The sequence below is a fragment of the Vanessa cardui genome, chromosome 20 (assembly GCF_905220365.1).
Source record: "Vanessa cardui chromosome 20, ilVanCard2.1, whole genome shotgun sequence".
NCBI lineage: Eukaryota > Metazoa > Arthropoda > Insecta > Lepidoptera > Nymphalidae > Vanessa > Vanessa cardui.
The window spans coordinates 6,723,687-6,746,673 of NC_061142.1; the positions used below are offsets into that span (position 1 = coordinate 6,723,687).

At 33.1% G+C, this 22,987-nt stretch overlaps 1 protein-coding gene across 1 annotated transcript in view; it reads right to left on the minus strand.

Moving 5' to 3' along the window:
• The window catches only part of LOC124538631 (neural cell adhesion molecule 1-like), a 158,477-nt gene extending 135,910 nt beyond the window's left edge, over window positions 1-22,567 (minus strand). Inside the window, exons 1-2 of the mRNA XM_047115751.1 lie at window positions 22,295-22,567; window positions 14,123-14,816 (exon numbers count right to left, since the gene is read on the minus strand). Of these exons, the coding sequence (XP_046971707.1) occupies window positions 14,123-14,243 (121 nt within the window). The 5' untranslated portion in view covers window positions 14,244-14,816; window positions 22,295-22,567. The remainder of the gene's footprint in view (window positions 1-14,122; window positions 14,817-22,294) is intronic.
• Between the last annotated feature and the right edge of the window lie 420 nt (window positions 22,568-22,987).

The window sequence follows — 22,987 nt, forward strand, 5'->3', positions numbered from 1 at the left end:
CTGCATAGCAATGAATGTTTCCAATTTGCAACAAGTCATTGATATGCAGAAGAAATAAAGTGGGTGATAGAACGCAGCCTTGTGGAACACCAGCATTGACGAACTTTAAGTCGGAGCATGCACCGTCGACAACGACCTTGATGCTCCGATCTGCCAAAAAGCTGGTAATCCAATTGCATTATTTCCCGGGAAGCCCATAGGAAGGAAGCTTCGAAAGAAGCGCTTTGTGCCACACGCGATCGAAGGCCTTCGCTATGTCCAAGCTGGCTGCTAATGCCTCACCGTTGCTCTCAACTGCTTCAGCCCATCTATGAGTAAGGTAAACTAGAAGATCACCGGCCGACCGACCCCGACGGAAACCGTACTGGCGGTCACTAATTAGCTGGTTCTCCTCTAGATACCGCTGGAGCTGGCAGTTTATAAGGGACTCCATTATCTTGGAGAGCAAGGAAGTGATAGCTATAGGCCTATAATTGGACGGATCTGAGCGGTTGCCTTTTTTAGGGATCGGATGCACCAAAGCAGACTTCCAGGAGTTCGGGACGACGCCTAATGCGTAGGATTGCCGGAAAAGACGCGTTAAGACCGGTGCCAACTCGGGAGCACATGTCCGTAGCACGATTGGAGGGATGCCATCAGGTCCACTCGACTTGTGAATGTCCAAGGAAAGAAGTGCTTTCCGAACTGCACTTTGCCGAAATTTAACATCCGGCATCGTCGGCATCAAATTACAAATGTATAAATTCTAAAAATAACAGTATATATCTTTCAAAAAATATTTCACGTCCAAACACATTTCATTACAGTTCAACAATAAAAACGAATAGATTTGTATTACAAACATTTTATTAACGCATCCAAACAAACACGGATCGTTCGAGCTTATAAAAGCTATACAAATTTATAAATTCAATAAAGCGATGCACATAATTCAGGGAAAATTTCGGGAACACGTTGGAAAACCACCCTCAAACCACAGTGTAACTCCATAGTGTATAATTTTGTGTGCACTGCGTTAAATGCGCTCGCGAATGGACAATTACGGTAAGCGGACCATTTCTCCGGTGCCACATAACGGTGCGATGCGGCACATACATACATTTAAATTTCATACACTATATATTTTTATTTTTGTTGCGGTCAGGATTTTATACACTGCGATCATTTTAATGGCAAACACTGCAAACATCACGATCATAATACGAAGTTATCGACGTCAATCCCTTCACTAGATATTGAATATAAAGTAACCAACCAGTTCAAAATGTATATTCTAAGTCAGAAGTTTATCTTTTTCACAAATGAGATAGATAGATAAATATATTAAATTCAATTCATATGTCCAGTATGGAAACCAACGAATAGGTACTTCACGCTCTTTCATCGATTATATTATTTTATTAATTAATATTACCTACGAGTATGAAAGTTTTACGTAAGATATAAATTGGAATTAAATACATCCTAACATTGCGATACCTGGATTTCTGTAATCCGGATTTATCTGGTTACACGAAACTAAAACCACAATTAATTTATGTATTTATACATAATATATAAACGAAACAAATTTATAACCAGATATATTGAATGTTCGAAGATCATTTGTCTTAAATATGTATAACCAAGATATATATGTTTATGCTGTATATAAACTTTGTATGTAACATAGCCTTTAATTATGTGTACACCGCTCTTTATGTGCACTCGCGTGGGAACTATTACGGTGTGCGGTCTCTCTCAAACGTTTTCCAACCCATGCATTCCTTTATAAATATGAATTTTTTAAACGTTTTAAAATGGGCGTTAAATACAACGATACCACATATATAACGCGTGTCACCTAAAATAGTTCGCGACGTGTTTGTATTTCAAACTTTTGACAGTTTTTCAGAAAGTCATAATTCTGTTCTTTCGTTTAATTATTATTATTACTAACTTAAGTAACTATTTGTCTATCTTCTCTTTTCTCTTTTTGTTCCGCAACGCACTTTGCGATCCAATACCAGCCTAATAATTACTTTTTTTATGATATAAATGCCTATAATAGCGCTGCTAGAAAAGGCGAGTTAAAACCGGTGCAAACTAGGGAGCACATTTCCGTAGCATCATCGAAGGCCATTGGGACCACTCGACATATGAATATCCAAGGAAAAACCTACTGTACGAATTGCACTTTGCCGAAATTTAACCTTCGGCATCACGGTTTCACACTAAGGGATTGTTGATGGTGTGTCTCATGTTCTAAAGCTATGTCAAAAAGTGATCTACTCACATGATCGATAATACATAATCCAGGACATTCGAGGTGGTGGCATTAACATCGCCAAGAATTACTATCTAGGATCTGCTGTAGCTTGGATTTTATAGCGAGCTGTACAAGCGCAACCAATCGGTCAGTTTCGTTACCACTATTCCCATAGTAGTCATGACGAAACTGACCTGTATGATAATCATTGTAGTCTATGAACATGGAGATAGATAATGGATTGGTTTCGCTTCAAGGCGGTTGAGGAGACGAGAGCAAATAGAATATCTGATATAAATGCGCACCCTAGCTGAGGTACGAAGGAATGTTCCAATTTGTACCCAGAGTGAGAGACGCAATTGATATCTGGGTCTCTAAGAGAGCAAAGCGGGCTTCATTTCATGGAGAAAGTGAACAGCATTTAATTTGGAATTCAACCCTTGCAGAATTCCACTGCGAAGGTAAAAGGGTTTGCCTTATGATTCCTGTCCCGCTTGCCCCAACCCGTGACGAGCACAAAGATACTCTATTCTTGATGAGGTTTGAAATTATATCTACTAGCCTATACTAGTCACGCATATATGTATTAGGTAAATAATCATTGAAACATAACAAAAAAAAAATAAGAATGCTTTCTCCGATTTTAACCTATCTTCCACCGAGACACGCTCTGTTCTTATCCTGACTAATTATATTTTTTGTATCAATTTAATCTGATAACTTCATTGTATAAATCAGGCAATTTCTATAAAAACAGCATTAACAAAAATTCATAAACAAAGCAAGCACTCGCCAGTCAGATTGCCGTAAGGAAAGGCACAAAATAGATTAAATAACAAAACGTCCCTCGCTTAATTGTATTAAGAAGCTGTAATATTTCCTAATGAAGAAGTACTCAATATTAATAATTCAAAGTGAAACAAATTTCAGAACAAAAATCTTTAACTAGGGGACTTACCGTTTTCATAATTTATAAAAAAACCACCAAAAGATTTAACAGTTTCAACAATGAAGATAAATTTAGGAAATGCCCACGGGCCTGAGGTAATGTATTCTAATATGAACTTCCCCGAAAAGTAAAAGCTTTAATAAAATACCATGAACGTTACATAAATAACAGCAATTCCTTGCTAACTTAAAAAAATCTAAGTACTTAAATGATGAAAAGTCGCTTTTAAAATTCCTCCTTGTTTTTTTATATCACAATTGAAATCTATACGTCCTGTTTCGCTGACAAGCTATCTTACACACAGTCAAAACTGCCAAATCTAGAACGCTTTTATAAAATGGATTGCAACATAAGTTTATTTTACACAAGCATACGATTCTGAAATAAAAAAACAACTTTAAGGTGTATGAATTTTGTATGAATATTACCCATATATCAGATGGAATAAACTATGACAGTCTTTATAGGTATGAAATTATTCTTCCACGCCTATACGCGTATACTGGGAATTGTCACATGTGTACATGTGCTAGAAGTTCATCCGACCCACACAGACGATCAAATAAACATTGTCTTACACAGCTCTAAAAAAATCAATTGCTTCCCCGAATTTGATCACACGCTTCTATATTGTATCAATTGGACATTTCATATTTCGATTCGATCACAGTAATTAATCGGATATAGAAAATGATTCGTTCGTTTTATTACAGGACATTTACAATCGATGTTATTTTCTCACGGTTGTTAATCGATCGCTACCGCAGCGTTCCGGAATCGTGCTTAGTGGCTTAGACAAGTGCATTTGCTATTTCAGATTTTCCTGTAAATAGTCCTCTAGAGGAAAATAGACACGACCTCGCATATATTCACGAACCAATAGTATTGGTTTTATTCTAAATATAGTAGTTGTTCTCAAAAATTATCATTTCTTTGTTATACACGATGAGTATTATTAATATGGTATCGTTTGTTTGTACACAATATAAAAAATGGTTTTGATACTGTCATGTTGCATTAAACTCCAATACAACGCTTTGCGTTACGCTGTCATGCCTTCGATATACCTATGTTCGTACGTTGATCTTCATGCCATTATTTATTTTATATAGACCAAACTGTACAAAATAAATAATGGCACCTTTTAAAGAAATCCTTATAACCTTGTATATATTACAAACTTAAATAAAATCTTTTGTCGATAGCCATTTTTTTTTGTTTGGCAAATAAAATAAATATTTAATTATGCATCCATTTTAATCAAAATCTTAGCAGTATTTATAGTGGAATAGGTAATAATTATATCATAAAATCATATAAAAATTGTTACTATGCAAAGTCTCCTAGTATAAAATTCAAAAGACTGAATTAATTACGACTGCTGGCAGACGATAAGCTAAAGGATATAATATATTATGAATATTTCAAGTATTCCATTAATTGGGTGTTAAATTAAAAAAGTTCGAATAATATAAATTTGTATGTTTAAATGGGCTTTATAGTACAGTCGGGTTAAGAAGAGTTTTGTCACCTTAAGATCTATTTTCGTGTGCCCAGCATGAGCGATAATCAGCTTTACCGATTGAGAATGACATATCGCGTCGCAATTTGATATTTAGTTTAGCATGATATTTAGTGTAGTAGCAAAAGGTGCTAAGAGCTTAAGACTTGATAAAGTAATAAATTTGAAAAGTGACAAAGATTTTCTTACTCTGACTGTACATTTAGTTTCCGACCGTGGCACCGCTCGTGTGAAGCGGAAAGAAGTTAGACTTTAGTGTTAATTCGCTTGTATCGATTCTGTCAACCTGCTCCTATACGTCACAAGTTTGGTGTTGCTAGCACAATTCTTTGTATTTCATTTCATGTTTCAGTTTAATTATAGGAAGAAATTAGATTTTATACCTGTCAACTGTATTAAAGATTTATTTCTAAATATATAGAAAATTGGGCGTGTTTGTTTTGACAGATTAATTTTACCTCATAAATGGCAAATATTTAATTAATTAAATATTCTATCATTGTTGCTCCAATTTGAATATATATTCAAGTCATTTTCCATTTTACACTTTGGTATTTTTTTCTTTTGGTGATACTTGGAAAACCTTTCAAAGTTTCAAGAAGTTTCATATTCGTTCTCTTTTTTTCAAATTTCTACTTCAACTTGGTTCCAAAAATGCGATTTCGGTATACGAGTAGTACTAATAGTTGACATTCTTAATTTGTGATTGAATAACGGTAAATTTGATTTGTTTATATATTGATATATTGTTGAATTATTCTTTGTTCGTCCTCTGTACTATAGTCAATATAATCAAAGTAGTAAATAAATATCTTAGTTACCAAGTCATCATATAAAGCCAAAATGTGGGTTATTGTATATAAATATATACACCAAATAGTTTGTTTAATTCGTGTATTATCTTAGATGTCCTCATCTTAATACTTATGGCCCACAGTGATCGCTTAATAAGCACTATTCACTGGTATGAAATGTCATCGTCAGCTTTTCTTTACTAAATTAAAATAAACATAAATTTATAAACATCATATAAATCAAACACCGCGGACGGGAAAAAGAACCAACAAGTCTACTCTCGAACAACTGAAGATGACTACCACACTGTCCCCTACATGTTACCAACGAGCTCTAAGATGTTTTGGTCATATTGCCCGGAGACAACCAGGCAGTCTGGATAAACTGGAAAATCGAAGGCAAGAGAGCACGCGGTCGACCACCTACCCGCTGGTACGACCAGATTTAAAATATAACGGGACTCAATATACCGACTGCCCCGAGAATAGAGACGAACAGAGTGGTGTTGAGGAAGCTAGTCGACACATCGGTAAAAGCATTTCGGGACAAGCACAACCTTCAGTAATCAAGCATACGAAAAAGAAGAAAACAAACACAATACCGAAATAAAACAGTAGACTACCCATTAAAATTTTTATATATAAGAATAGGTTTGCGGACGAGCATATGGGCCACCTGATGGTAAGTGGTCACCATCACCCATAGACAATGACGCTGTAAGAAATATCAACTATTGTTTACATCGTCAATGTGTTATGTTTATCGTCATTTGTTGATGTTATGTCCCTTGTGCCTGTAGTTACACTGGCTTACTCACCCTTCAAACCGGAACACAATAATACTGAGTACTTTTATTTGGCGGTAGAATATCTAATGAGTGGGTGGTAGCTATCCAGACGGGCTAGTACAAAGCCCTACCACCAAGTAAAATGAAATGAGTAAAATAAGAAACCAATTATCACATAAAACGGTTGTTCTAATCTAAACTTCAATCTTTTATCTGTGAACATGATAACGTAACAATTTGACACACGTACGGATTTAAAGCGACAGGTAACAAAACGCGCTGACCTCTGGCAACACCGCACCGTTTTTCAGACGTCACCTCTCGCTGCCTGTGACATTACAGTGTCATTTGTATTAGTCACCCCGCGAATCTAAACACCAAAATTTAATTCTGAGCTAGGCTTGTTAATTACAACTGATTTTACATTTCTCGTTTGAATTTTATCCAATGACTAGCGACCAGCCTCGGCTTCGCACGGATGCAATGCTGATACTAAATATGCTACAGAATGTCTTACAACGTTCACAGTTTTTCTGTCGTTATCAGTGTTTCTTTACTGTACTTTCCATATATACAAAAACCATTTTCTCGAATCACTTAATCTAATAAAAATACATCAAAATCCGTTTTGTTAATTTTAAAGATCTAAGCATACATAGATAGCGGTGAGCGAGTTTGTTTTATACTATGAAATGATAATGATTTTTATGTATAGCATGTTAAATTATTATTAATATACTTAAAATAGTAAGCGATTCGAAATTATTTAAGTGATTCTTAAAGGATTCGTTACGTAACACGTTACGGTACCAGTCTGGTGGTACAATATACCAATATCATTTTTTTCTATTTATATTTATCTATCAGTCTGTTTGTCTGTCTAATCTCTGGAATGACTGGACCGATTTTGACGGGATCACTAGCAGATAGTTGATGTACAATAATAAGGAATAACTTTTTTGTTGAATACAAACGCGTACGAAGTCAGAGACCCAGCTAGTTTGAAATAAAAACGCTGACATAAAAATAAAGAATCTATTTTTAAAAACAACAAACATATCACAATTACGGGCATAATTAGACACCCTCAACGGACCGTCCAAATATATCCCCACGTGTAATATTCATAACTAAATGAACATTTCCTTTATGAGCCTCTGCGTAGTAAATCAATATAGATAATAATGACTTCTATCCACGTTAATACCAAATGACAACAATATTGAATATCAAATTAAATTCGCAAATGAACTTCATTAATAATTTAATTATTTACACAAATTCTTTCAAAACAATAAAATCACTTTAAATAATTCAATCATGACAAGATTGAACTAAGATTGATCAATCAAAGCGACCGCAAACGATATCATCCAGTAAATGTAATAAATTTCGGAAAGCCATTTAAATTACATTATGATTTAACATTTTAACACACCCGTATATTATGTAAAAAACTGGGTCATATTGAGTTGCATCGGTAGTACGTGGACTATGTAATTACAGTGAAGCGGATGTGTAATTAATTTACGCCGGTTAAGCCCGCGTATTTTCGGCAAACAAATATGTGGTATGGGTGGCGGCGACCCACGCCACAGTGAATCTATGCTGCCAATGCTGCCAACATCAACAAAAATAGATTTGCTGGAAATGGCATCACATTCGTACTTGTCAATGTCAGCTGACTTTTTAATTTAGTATAGTGTTAACTAATATTTTATGTTTTTATAACATATGTGACCTGTTCTATGTAACAACATATGTTTAAAGCATTATATACATAAAATGGAAATCAAAATCTGAGAGTCTTTATAAAGACAATAATTATAGGTATATCAAAAATGAAATTAACTAAATATGAATCTCATGATTTGAAAAAATGGTGGCAAGAATGCTAGCAATATTTCCTTGCAGCCAATTTTAATTTTCTTTTCGAAAAATGAATCTCTCTTGCGACCGGAGTTTGCAATCTTCAAATGCTTAAGGAATCAATACAAATGTAAGTAAACCATACGTGGTTCATGCAACGACTAATACTTGTAGGCTCGATGAGACAAAAAATGTAAATAAACCAGTGTATTATGAACCACGACTAATACTTTTAGGCTCGATGAGACAAATATGTAAATAAACCTGTGTATTATGAACCACGACTATTTGTTATCGTCGATAGAGGCGTAGCTGCTTTTACTATACTAAAACTGGTATTGTAAATAAGGTTACCTGATTTGTAACTTGTACATTTGCTGTTACCCTATGTATTTAATAACACAGGTTCAACCTACACTCCTAAACTATTGTTATCTTTATAATATTTAGAGGTAAGTCAAACGATCCCTTCACCTCACTCTCATATGTCACTTCTAATTAACTCTTAATTCTGTGGTACGAACTTTATACAACTACCGCCGAAAGTTGCAATATATCCAACCAAAATAATTATTTGGGTTATACTCGGCATCGCGTTTGAAGGATTAATTTTTAATTAAGACTTAAGTCCTAATCAAAATTTGAACAGGTTCGGTAAATATTACGCACCTTGTTTGACAAATTAATTTTACTTTAATATTAGCTTTTCCGATGTTCGTTCATTTCTTCGTGCAATTTTAAGGCTCGCTCTAATATTATTAAGGGATAAGTTGTATGTTTTATGCATTATTTCGTTTCAAAAGTATTAAATAAATTTATGTGATACTAGTACTGCTCGCGACTTCGTGCGCTTTGTAATTTAACAAAAATGATATTGTTCATTTCGCAGATTTCACTATAACTTATTAATTTTATGTATTAAATATTTTTTGTGATATTTAGTCGTTGGTGGAAGAAGTCTGACGACGGCGCGTGGGCTGCTCGCGTTACTGGACAGTACTTGGACATTGCACCAAGGCTTTATTATTATTTTCTATATATTTAAAATAAAATAAACCTATTACATACAGACACTCCAATTTTATTATATGTGTGGACTCGCAAGAAAGAGAGAGAAAGTTAGTGTGACTATAATATACCTGTGCACTGAGGTTGTCCTATAAGAAAAAAGTTTAATCAATAAGCTCGCTTCTTTGTACAGTTTTTTACAGATTGCGTACTTTATAACATTGTTGTTTTTTAATTTGGTGTGTTCTGAGATTTGTTTCAGTATATAATCCATTATGAGACACATATAATGATCCGGTCCAGTGGCCAGAACTCTTATTACTTAACCGGTGATTGTGGATTCAAACTCAGCCAAGTACCACAGAATTTACGTGTGCTTAATTTGTGTTTATAATTCATACCGTGCTCGACGATGAAGGAAAACAATGGAGGATATCTGCATGTGCCTAATTGTAACTAATTGATGATCAAAATATGTGAATCCACCAACACGTATTTAAGCAACGTTGTGAATATACTCTTAGAGAAGCAGTGGAAAATTTACAAGTTGCTTATGTTATGTAAAGTAATATGTATATTAAGTATTAGCTTCTAGACTCAGTATATACTTATTAACTGACATAATAACTAAACCATTACAAAATGTACTATAATTAATTAAATAGATATGCTTTACTTATTAATAATGAATGACCAATTTGATTCATAAACACCAATATACTATAAACACCATATTAAGCTAACTTCAAAAGTTAAGGTTACCATGAATCAAACTCAATATTTGAAGCTCCTGAGTTCGTTTGAGTATTTAATCAAATATTAATTAAATAGCAAAAATAATATCGAGTATAAAGTTGGTAAGCAATATAAAGAAAATATTGAAACACTAACTTCGAGACGTAACTCCGAAGTTTATCTGGAAATCAGCGATACTTTATATTAAAAAACTTCTCGACTTCAGGTGACATCTACACCGATGTAAGTGAATTGGTATTCACATCGGGGTATAGAGAAATAATGACTACGATCACGAAATAGTCGACTACGGAGGTTACGTATTATGACGTCATGGATTTGACAAGATTTTTATTTTTAAATTGTCAAATACATATCTTGCTATTGTCTATCAAACGCATAGTAAAGACAATAAACTCCTAGGAAGAAAGTTTGGAGGGTTCGTCTGATGACATTCTGCTATACGATTTTTTTTAAGTTATAGGCCGCCATTGTAAACAAAAATTTCAAGTATAAAACTACGATGTAAAATTCCTCAGTGCAATAAAGAGTATTATTAGGTTGACGGTCGAGCATATGGTCCACCTGATATTAAGTGGTCACCATTACCCATAGACAATGACGCTGTAAGAAATATTAACTATTCCTTACATCATCAATGTGCCACCAACCTTGGGAACTAAGATGTTATGTCCCTTGTGCATGTAGTTACACTGGCTCACTCACCCTTCAAACCGGAACACAACAATACTGAGTGTACTGTTATTTGGCCAGTGGGTATGGGACTGTAAGTATATAGGTTCGAGTTCAAGTGATGATTCTACAGTAAGCTCAATAGAACTTTTCAGGATTTGAATCAACACTCTCCATTTAAGATTGACGTATTATATCCACTGGACTCAGCTTTAGTCAACTAACTCAAAATAATTTCAACAAACAGTAAATAAAGTCAGTTTATATTCAAAAGTTGAATAAAGGAAAAACGTGATAATACTTCAATAAGGAAAAATAATATTCATATTATTTTAAATTCAACGATGAAGATATCACCATACGCAATAAGATGCATACATTTATTCCGGGCCAAAAGCTCCGAGAATATAAAGATGCAAAAGTGGGCGACAGTAAGTGCACCCACATGCATAGTATTTAAAATTTTTCTCGGCAAGCAAAAGACAAGCGCGCTGCCTCCGGGCTGTCACGGGCAGATTTCCATAACCATTGCGATTCTGGTATGTTAGACTCCGTTTGGCGAAACGCCAAACAATTACTTTGTCTCGTCAAGAGCGTTTCTTCGGCTGATGGGACTTGAATGTCTCACACTTGCCTCGGATATTCCTTTTAGAGTTCCGCATCAAACCGTTATTTCAATACGCGTATCAATTACATGACAATCTTCATCGTACATTTTGTATAAACATCTACTATGCTGAAAAAATATGTTATAATTGAATTCCGTAATTATATAATTATATTATTAAAATTTGGGTAACGAATACAATAATATGTTTTTTTTTTGAGTAGTATCACAATGAAGCAAGTATTGTTCTACCTGTATATATCAATCACCATGACGATTTTAATTGCATATAAATTGATATAAGCCAAAGCTAACTTGCCTGAACTATTTAATATTGATAATTTTAAAAACTTTTGGTACTAATAAATACTGAAATGCCTTTTTTCACAAGTTAAGTTATTCGCAAACAGGATAAATTTTAATATGGGATTTATGTAGTTGCTCTACTGCTTCAAAGCTATGTAAACTTATTTAAGATTATAAAAGAATAAAGATGAAAAAAGCAATTGAACATAAGAAATAAAGTCAGAGCTGAAAAATCATAAAGGTAAATTCATCCAATAATGGAAATATCTACATCGATGACACTTGAAAATGGCTTGACAAGACAAAGAAATTGGCGTGACGCCAGCCGCATCCCGAACGAAAGCTCCACAGTTTTCTCCTAACGGGCTACGAAATAGGAGGCGGGCCGATCAAAGATTGCTCTGTTTAAAACAAGAATGCAAAGTTTTGTTGTTTGAAACCGATAGTAGCTTCCGAAATAAAAATGCAAATTGTTCTACTTCCCTGTTGCCGTTCCGTTACTACACGAAACTTGTGCTTTTGGTATTTCCGAACGTTCAGGCAATTTTAATGATGTCCCACTTTAGGAACTTTCAAATCGAAACATAACAACTCTCTACATAATAAAATTATATTATAAGAATAATATATTTTCTTATATTTTATTATAATATTTTCAATAGGACAACCAAGCACATGAAAAATAAAAACAAAATGTCATTTCAAATATGCCAATTCTTGACATATTACGGGTAGTCACACCATATTCTCACATTACACAATATGTATTAACGAAATAAACATTAATTAATCGCATATAAGTAAATCATAACACATATTTCAAAGTTGAAAGAAATTCAAACTGATTAGACCATTAAGTATTAATAATAAAAATAAAACTAAATCAATAATGAGACATAAGAATTATAAATTATATTTAATTAGAAATGTAAAATATAGAATGCAAAATCAATATGATTTTTATGTAGCATATTACATCTTTAGCCCATCAAAACAGTGAAGATTATAAATTCGATACAAAGAAACCTACTTCCAATTTTTAAGGCGATATAAAATTCCAATTTCGAAAAGCCTCATTTAAATATCTAAATAATAATCTTATCTATACCTAATATAAAATTGGAGTGTCTGTTTGTAATATTAAAATAGCCCTTTTTTACTCAATGCATACGTATATATATACCAAAATAACATTTTTTACAATTTTTATCGGTCTGTCTGTCTGTTTGTTCCGGCTAATCTCTGGAACGGCTGGATCGATTTTGACGGGACTTTCACTGGCAGATAACTAATATAATAGGGAGTAACTTAGGTTCCAATAATTTTTTTTTGTTTTATTCAAAGGCGTACAAGGTCGCGGGCACAGCTAGTTTGTAATAAATAAACTTTTCAAATTAATCCCCAATTCACCTTGCAAAGCCTACCTCTCAAAACATACATTCAACACACAATTAAAAATCACAAGCTTCGGATTTTATTTACCAATGGAAGTTTAACTTTGACTGTTAAAAAAATGTTTATATATTAAATAAAGATAACTGAATACGAATTTTAACAGCGGAGAATTTTTAGTAACATTAATATCTTTAAAAAAATTGGAAAAAAACTGTAATTTATTTATTAATATTCATAAGTATCTTTATGTCTTAAATGAATCTGACAAGTAAATTCATAATCCTGTTTATTTAATTTTTTATTAATTTCTCTAGCAGATTTATTTAACTAAATAAAATTTAACTGAATATGCAGATATACTTATAGATAGCTACAGTTTACAAGTAGAGATTGATACGCACTAAGTATTCGCTAAATTTAAATTATCCACAGGGCTGTGAATTAAACTTAAAATTTTAAATACATTATATAATTACGATCATTTATTTTTGCAGATTAGACGAATGTATCACGCTACACACATTAAGATATTAATTTAGCATTCCGCGAGAATCTGATGCGAATGCTAGTTAGTATAGAATTTAAAAACGGAATAAAAAATAAACGTAGAGTCAAACGAGGCTCACCTGCAAGTGGTACACCGCGATGAATAATAAACGGCTTTCGCGAATATGTCCTCGAGGAATATTATGTTTGACATAAAACTTGCTTTAAAAGAAAGATTATAAAATCTGAATAAAATTTTATAAATATATACACGAACACATATGTATATAATTCAATTTTGAATATCGTTATGTTATAACCTACAATCATTGTTTAGGTAATGTTTAATTGAATACTAATTTATCTTTTTCACTCATCATTGATTTCACATTTGAAAAAATAAGACAGAGCATCGTTGAACTTATATAAATCTAACTTATATAAGTCTTACCATACGTATATAAATATGACTCTTATATTCAATTGTATACAATCTACATTTATCTCAATACTAATGGTTTGAGGTGTGAATAAAGAATATTTCTTATACCAAAACTGTTACCATTTTAAATTAGTATCATCACATTGATACCACATGATATTATTGTACCTAAACTTAAACATTTCAATTCATTCGAACGATTTATAGTGCTACTAAATAATGTGCGCTATTATCGCCAACTGCTAATGAAGTAATTTATGGACTAAAACTACTTACTTACCTAAGTCCTCCGCATCTTCGCTCCATTCGCCGGTCCCTATTACACGGTCTACTGACATCGCCAGTAGGAAGTTCCAGAGGACTAACTTCATCATCCCATCACTTATTATCCACATGCCCATATTCGCGCGTTAAAACTTCACATTATATGATTCTTGATTTAAATGAATTCTTTTCGTAATTACTGTTCGTCGTTGACACTTTTATTTTCACTCTTTATTTGAAAATGTCCTAAAATTAACCAAATAACAATTGAAATTAAACCTTACGCTTCAGGTATTAAAGATTTTTTATTAAACTTGTGACCTGACATGCTCTTTGTTTTGTTACCTATTGAGGATTTTCCACACTTGATTTGATCTATAGAATTCATTCATGTCGCTGATTTCAAACGACAATTATTTTCCATTGAGTTTTTATACAAAAGCTTTGCGTGGAAACCGATCCATAGCTTGATTTTTTTTTAAATGACAAAATTTCAATATTCCATAATATCGATCGTATTTTGTTTTAAAAAAGGAAGATCGCGTTAATGACTTTCGTTCATTGGGTGCGTGTAATTTCTAACGTTTCAATTTTGTACATCGTTGTGTGTTGAGATAGCGTTGTAACCGTTGTATACGCACGGACGCGCCAGGACCCGGTTAAATATGCCGATGAATAATTCAGAACTCTTTTAGCTGGAGGACGGACACCTGAAACAAAGTTCCTTGTTTTAAAAGCAACTACGTTTAGAATGTTCTTATTATTAAATTCCACTATAACCGAAATCTACAGAACATTGTAAAATGTTTTTTTTTATCGAAGCCGAGATGGCCCATTGGTTAGAACGCATGGACGCACGCACCATTGAATATTATGAATATTCAATGGTGGGTGCGCAACACAAATTAAGTACATGATACTTAATTTGTGTTTATAATTCATCTTGTGCTCCGCGGTGAAAGAAAACATAGTGAGGAAACCTGCATGTGTCTAATTTCATAGAAATTCTGCCCCATGGGTATTTCACCAACCCGCATTGGAAGAGAGTGGTGGAAAAAGCTCTTAATCATTTGCTCTAAGGGAAATGAGGCCTAATCTCAGCAGTGGGAAATTGACGTGTTGCAAACCTTCTCCTCAAAGAAAGAGGAGGCCTTAGCTCAGCAGTGGAAAATTTACAGGCTTTTGTTGTTATTTTGTTGTTTTTTTTTTCAATTTAAGAATATAAGACAACTTTCGTTAAAAATAATTAACTTCAAAGTAAACCCATAAACGCACTAGAATGAAATTCTCAGCAGCTCTGTATCATAGAGGGAGTTTTCTATTTATTTTAAAAAGAATTCCCCGAGAAAAATTTAACAAAAGCTTTCAAGAAGCAAATCCTTCATCAAAGCAGCTCAACGACCCGTAGCGAGTGCCGAAGCGCTAATATAGTTTAGGAGACAGCGCCTGTACAGCTTTAGAACACAAAGTATATTAGAAATGACATCAATACCTTCTTAGACATATTATTTATGTAACCAGACAATTTGTATAGTCAAACATAACCTCAAAACAATAAAAAAAAAGAAAAGATTCCGACGAATTGATAACCTCTTCCTTTTTTGAAGTCGGTTAATAATAATAAAATATAATATGACCTTATGAACCAGTAACATTTACCAAAGACAAACTTATGAAATAGCCATGAATAATTCTAACGTGGATTAAACAAACAATAAATAATAGTCTGAGATATGATAGCAACAAATTATTTTATTATATCATACTTAACCAGCAAAACTTACGCCTTTACCCGCGTGAAATTTATAAAACTACATATAGTACACAAACCGTCATCCCCATTTTATCGCCGCAAGGGTTGAATTAAAAGCTTATGTTTTCCCCTGGGACTCAAACAATCTCCATACCAAATTTCATCTTAATAGGTTCAGTGGTTTAAGCGTGATGAGGTAACAGATAGAGTTACATTCGCTTTTATCATTTTAGTATCTGAGATGTGATGTTAGAACGCTTGCATCTTAAACTATGTTCAAACCCAGGCAAGCACCACTGAATTTTCTCGTGACTAATTTTTATTTATAATTCTTCTCGTGCTCGGCGTTGAAGAAAACCGTCATGGGAAAACTCAAATTTCAACTTAATTCTGCCACATGTGTATCCATCAACCCACATCGGAACTGCGTGGTGGAAAAGCTCTTAATCATTTCCTCTAAGGGAAATGAGACCTAATCTCAGCAGTGGGAAATTTACAGCCTTTATCATTTTAGTATAGATTGTACGAAATGTTAAAACGATGACGTCATTGGGCTAGAAAAAAAATCTAATTGCTTATACACTCACGGACTGCTTTCAATAAGTTTTATTATTCTTGTAATTATGTTCATTATTTATTTTGGTTTGGACTCATCTCTACCTTATATACCAATTGCGTTTATTCTACTACTCTACGTACGGTACCTTTTAAGAAATATCTTACGAAACATACGGAATTACCGAGTAAAGCTTATAGAACTTTGTTAAACTCACGACTATAATAATTGCGCAATTCGCATTCCCTTTGTATTAATGACACTTAAATACGTCATAATTGTGATATGAAATGTCTTCAAAGGGAAGGCGCTTTTAGAACACTCGAAACCAATTAAGAAATGTTTGTTTCTATTTCAAAACAAAACAGTGATCATTTGAGACTCGAATTTAATGAGACTATCTTAACGGTAGTCGTTTCAAGCATACTACTCAGTATATTTTGGTCCTTTCAAATAGATTCACCACTTGTACCTTTGATATTAAATGCTGCTTTATAAATAAATTATTAAGAGAATCTAAAATTCAGTTCATGTAAGTATTTTACATGTAAGTATTTTTTATTGTGATAGAGTCAGGCAGGCTGGGAAATAGGTCACCTTATGTTTAATGGCTTGGGTAAGAAAGAATAACTTGGTGGTAGGGATTTGTGCACGCTGCTCCAATACGGATTTGTAGGATTTAGAAGTAATTTAGCACACGGAAATTCAGTTATGGCTTGGGTTTGAACACGCAATCGACGGTTATGATATACGCATTCTAACTATTCGACCATCTCGGCCTTAGGTTACTATTCTTTAATCGAATTATGTAATCAAAATATCTTCTAGCTATCTTAGCTTCCTAAGAAATAATTCTTATATTTTGGTTTTAAAGAAAGATATATGTTATAAAATATAATAGTTTGTTTAATTTAAAGTTAAGTATACATAATATACGCAGTTCTTAATAAAAATATGTTATTATTCCAAGCATCAATATGATAACGATCAACTTAGTATTGTTGTGTGTGCGTTTGAGGGGTGAGTGAGTCAGTGTAACTACAGGCACAAGAGCCATAACATTGGCTTAAATTGGTGACGCATTGGCGATGTAAGGAATGTTTTTTTTATGTTATAGCTAGGCGGACGAGCATATGGGCCACCTGATGGTAAGTGGTCACCATAACCCATAGACAATGACGCTGTAAGAAATATTAACTATTCCTTACATCGTCAATGCGCCACCAACCTTGGAAACTAAGATGCTATGTCCCTTGTGCCTGTAGTTACATTGGCTCACTCGCCCTTCAAACCGGAACACAACAATACTGCCTACTGTTGTTTAGCGGTAGAATATCTGATGAGTGGGTGGTACCTACCCAGGCGGGCTTGCACAAAGCCCTACCACCAAGTAAAAAGTAAAGAATGTAAGTGGTCTACGAAATTAATGAAAAAAATCTATAACGATTCTTTTTTTACTGGTAAAAAGCTTTATTATTACTGAGTATTAAAGAGTATTTATTTTATTTTTATCAAATCGTTTACTTTAGTAATATTTTGCAAGCGTGCGAAGACGAGGCGTGGCGCTAGTTAATAATAATAGAATCAAGCAAAAACCCAAACTTACTTTATTCAAGTAAAGCTACCACCGAATTAGGCTAGACCAGAAGCTAAGAATTATCACTGATTCATATATTCTATATTATATAATTTCATATTACAATGAAATCGATAAAGTTGCTATGAACGTAAAACCTTAAAACATATTTATTAATTACATAATAATATATGTACAATAATTAAAATGAATATAGTACTCAATGAAAGCTTAATAAATATAATTCGAAAGAAGTTACTATCTAGTCGATATCGAAATTTGTTCAACGAACATACGCCTACAAACAGATATTTAATTTCCTAAATATATGGAACACTAAAAATAGAAATCGATCGAAGTCCTTCAAAATCAACCACGTCCATAGAAAATTACAGTACTCAATATACCATCAAAATAAATAAACACTTCATTAAATGTTGCTTTTAAAAATAAACAAATGACTGTTACATATGTACAAACAGACAAGACGGTCTTGTTTGCATTATAAAAATACGGTAAACTCATCTAAAACTCATTAGTGTGAAAATCATAAACACAGCACGTAACTAACGATTTATAATAACGTCTTATGTACAAAAACCGAGTAAATGCCTCGGTAAGTTTATATTACAGTTTTATGATGTTGTAATTTTTCGACCTCTGCTATGTCGTGTGCACGGTAACGAAATTAACCTTGGCTTTCATTTTATTTTATTTCGTAACGGAATGCAGATACTGGACCACAGAGTAGATAAATATTGACTCTCAAAAATACTATCCATTTCTTACAGCATGAGAATTATATCTGGGTCTATTATTAAATTGACTCATTTAGCCTTATGGACGGAACTCAGTCAGCTATTGCTGGGTAAAACTGAGTAAAACTTTTTTTTCATTTAAAATACGTAAGACAACCTGGCAAATATTAAATGATAGTAAGTGTACACCAACGGCTACACAGTAATATATTTTAACTTTGGTAACTAAGATCTTGTACATCTTCACGCTAACTAACTCATCGTTTAAAGTGTAATTCATCAAAACTATGAATCAAAATGATAGAATTATAAGCGACGAAAGGCAAACTTACTCAAACAGACAAAAAAAACTACCACTATTTATTATTTTAGTTAATGTCTGTGTGTGTGTGTTCAGATGGTATCAGTCAAGAGTAACTTGCAATAAATGTAATTCAGTTGCAGTAACTGCTATGAGTTCCAACAACAGCTGGGGAGACCTTCGTCTAAGGAGAAAAAGGTCAAGGAGACGACCGTTATGACAGTTAATACAAATGGACTTAGATAAACAATTAAACAAAATTGTATGTTTGACAATATTAAAAAAAAATCTTTAAAAGATCCATCTTGCAGATAAGAATAGATTAACCCTATCTCATCCCGCGGGTGTCGTAGGAGCCGACTAAGGGATCTCTGTTAAGCGCATCCATCAATCGGGCTTGATCGTTAACACCTCAACCAACCATAAGATTTCGGGTATCCAATCCATAAGCAAAAGCTGTCCCAAATACACTTGACGTCAGATGTACTGTCAGTCTTGAAAATTTACCAATTTTTTTGAGCTGATTATTGTTTCAACCCAGGTGGGCAAAACTGAATTTTCACATACCCAGCGACTTGACCCGGCTTTATACGGTTTCAATTCTGATACTAAGTATACCACAGATTTGTCTTGTTTCTTTACTATATTGTTCATGTATTAAATTCAAAAACCTTCCTCACAAATCTCTCTGTCTATTAAAAAAAACTGCATCGAAATCCGTTGCGCAATTTTAAAAATCTACGAATACATAGGAACAGACAGCGACACGGGACTTTATATTATAAGTACTATGTAATGATGATCTTGTGCTAGGCAGTAAAGAAACCGTCATGAGGAAAGCAAGTGTCATTATTTCAAGGAAAATCTGTTATACGTGTGCCGTCCGCGTGATTGAATAAGTTAACCTTCTCAAATGGAGTGAAAACATTAGCTCAACAGTGGAGTATTTACAGGTTATCACTGTTACTTTACTTTTAAAACGCACCGACTTCAATGAGATTAGTTCAGGCAAACGGTAATAGTCTTAACCTCTCCGGAAACAGAAGGCGAGACACAATAGGTAATTCATATGTCTATAAACCGTACCTGTTCCTGACATGGTTAATTTAACACTTTTAGTGGATATTAGATATAGGATCCCATGGTGATAAAATGCATTACAACATAAGGACTCACAAATCTGAGTATAGGGCTTAAATATTCATTCTGAATGAAAATCTAACCTCCACACAACGCAACGCCATATAAAAATTACCTGAAGGTCAACAACCATCTTAAAAATATACTTCAAATCAAGTTATTTAACTAAATTTTACAATACAGCAATTTTCAAATCAAGTCTCCCAAATAGTGCTACAGTTGAAATTTTGAAAGCAGGCTCGATCGAAAAGACACACCAAGAAACACTCAAAATTTCTTAAGATAATTTAAATTCACTAACTTTTCTTAATGTAATCATAGTAAAATAATTTATCACGTTGATTAATAAGTTACAGTGAAAATATATTAAATAATTTTAGCAAAACGATTGGGTTTTAGCTAAAATAACTAGATATGTTTTAATTATAATAAATAAATATTCAATATAAATGATAGTTCAGTAAAATTATAAAGTATATCTCAAATTTACTAAATGTAACTAAGTAAATAATTAATTTGTGAATTCAATTATGCTATACAAGAGAAATTTTCTTGTAGGTTCTACTCGATAGTGTCTGTTTAATGAAGCGTGAAAAATATTGTATCGATGTTAATTGTTAAAATACTAACTACTGCTACTACTAACTGAAAACACTTGATTATTATATACTAGCAGAACCTGCGGCTTTACCTGTGAGAAATTTACAAAATACAATCTTCCAACGCGCTTTTACCCCTTAGGGATAGAATCCGTTCTTAACGAATGTCTACACTCTATAAGGAACTCATCCTACTTTCAAGCTTGTAAGTGTTACAGTATCTGATTCTATGATTCAGTGAGTGATCAGTGAGTGGTATATATGTATATGTAGATTTTCATACTAAAATTTAATTTAATTATTATTCAATTTATAGTTTAGTTTGCTTTAAAAAAAAGAATATAGATTGACCGGATATATGATATATAGAAACTTCATGTTAAATATAATTTTTCATAGTGTTCTCATTTTAATTTAAAAAACCCAATCAACAAGAGCCAAACTACTAAACGAAGCTGCAGTTTCGTATTAATTACAATAATAATTGTCGATATATGAATAAAAAATAAAAAAAACAAAAACCTATCAGATCCCTCATCGTAATTCTACCTAAATGTACATTTTTGTTCTATGATACTGATTATTTTAAAAAAACTTCCCGTGATGGCATTTCTATTATACTGTGTTCTAAGATCATCGCACAACCCAACGCATTCATCTAAGTATAAAACATCAACATTTCAAAGAGAACCAATGAAAACGATTCCTATTTAAGCGCACCTTTTTTCAACACAACATATTATAATTGCCGTAGCACCTACTATTTCAGCGAAAATGTATGTGTATCATACCATTAAATAATTCAAATAATTAGCTGATTTCGCGAACGTTAATGATTCATAAATTCAATTACATTCAATTAACACCTTTCTATATGTCAATATATGTAATAACTAATATTTGTTATAATATGTCATCAACCATTATAATTTTAATTATGTTACAAAGTACCAAAAAAAAGTAAATAATATTAAAAATGGAATATCCTAACATGCTCTTGCGTATTTTTAAATAGAATAAGTATAAATAACTTCGTCTTATTTTGAATAAATTCTTTATTTTATTAAGTTAAGGAATTAATGTTACGTTACGAAATATCTAAATAATGTTTCAACACATTAATAACACAAAGGCTTACTTGAGATGTTGAGTTGACTTTCATTGGCTTATAGAAAACGATCGGAGCTAAGAAATTGCCTCGTACTTTGTAAGTAAATGCTTAAATATTACTTTCTTAGTATTTGTTGTATTATTGAGACAATTTTATTTACGTTCCATTTATTTTCATTAATTCAATGAACGTTTTAAAATCTATATTTATAAGGACAGTATAAAGACACTTTAAATATCTTAAGAAGATTTGGCATATTATATATGTTTATGATTAATTATAAATGTAATCCCAAATTCCATGTAGACAGTACATATTTTGTTCTACATAAAAGGTCACGCTATACCGTGCGATGTTTGCGCAAACAGAATAATTATAATTTAAGCATACTTACGAAAGTCTCTAACAGCTAAACAAATCCGCAAAGTCAACGTTATACCGCATTAATACATTAGACGTAAGATTAACAGTGCCAACTAGATTCCAAATCGTACATGAGTACTAACTTAGTCGAGTCAGCGTTATAGAAATATCAGCGTAAACATACTGCATTCCCAACACTGAAGTTCACAATTCACGTGTATAGTTACGGGGTAAAGTGAGCGGACACGAAGTTTAGAGTGAATGACAAGCATGCATTACTAAACAGGCGTGTTACCAGGCGCGCGGTGCGCGGTGGACTGGCTGACGGCTCGTACGACGTCGATGCGTTTACCTTGCTAACTTGCTACCTTCGAGGGCGGTCCCCCGCCCTCAGCAGGTAAACTCAGTAGGTACATATTAATTACTGGGACCCAAATTAGCGCATTGACCGTGCGAAAGTTCTCGTTAAACCTTGTCAAAACGCTCTCGCGAATAATTCGTAATTTTACTCTTTGTTTTAATAGACGTTTTGAGTCCCGCCTCGCTTTACCGTTAATTAATGATCGTAACAACTTCATATGTCATTTTTCGGAATATTGTTTAATTTTCATTTGACGCAACATTATATCAATACAAAACATTTCAATTTCGAAATGTATTGTGTAAAAAAAAACGAGTTTATTATTTATTAACTTTTGTACTTTTCATTCGTATATATTGTAAC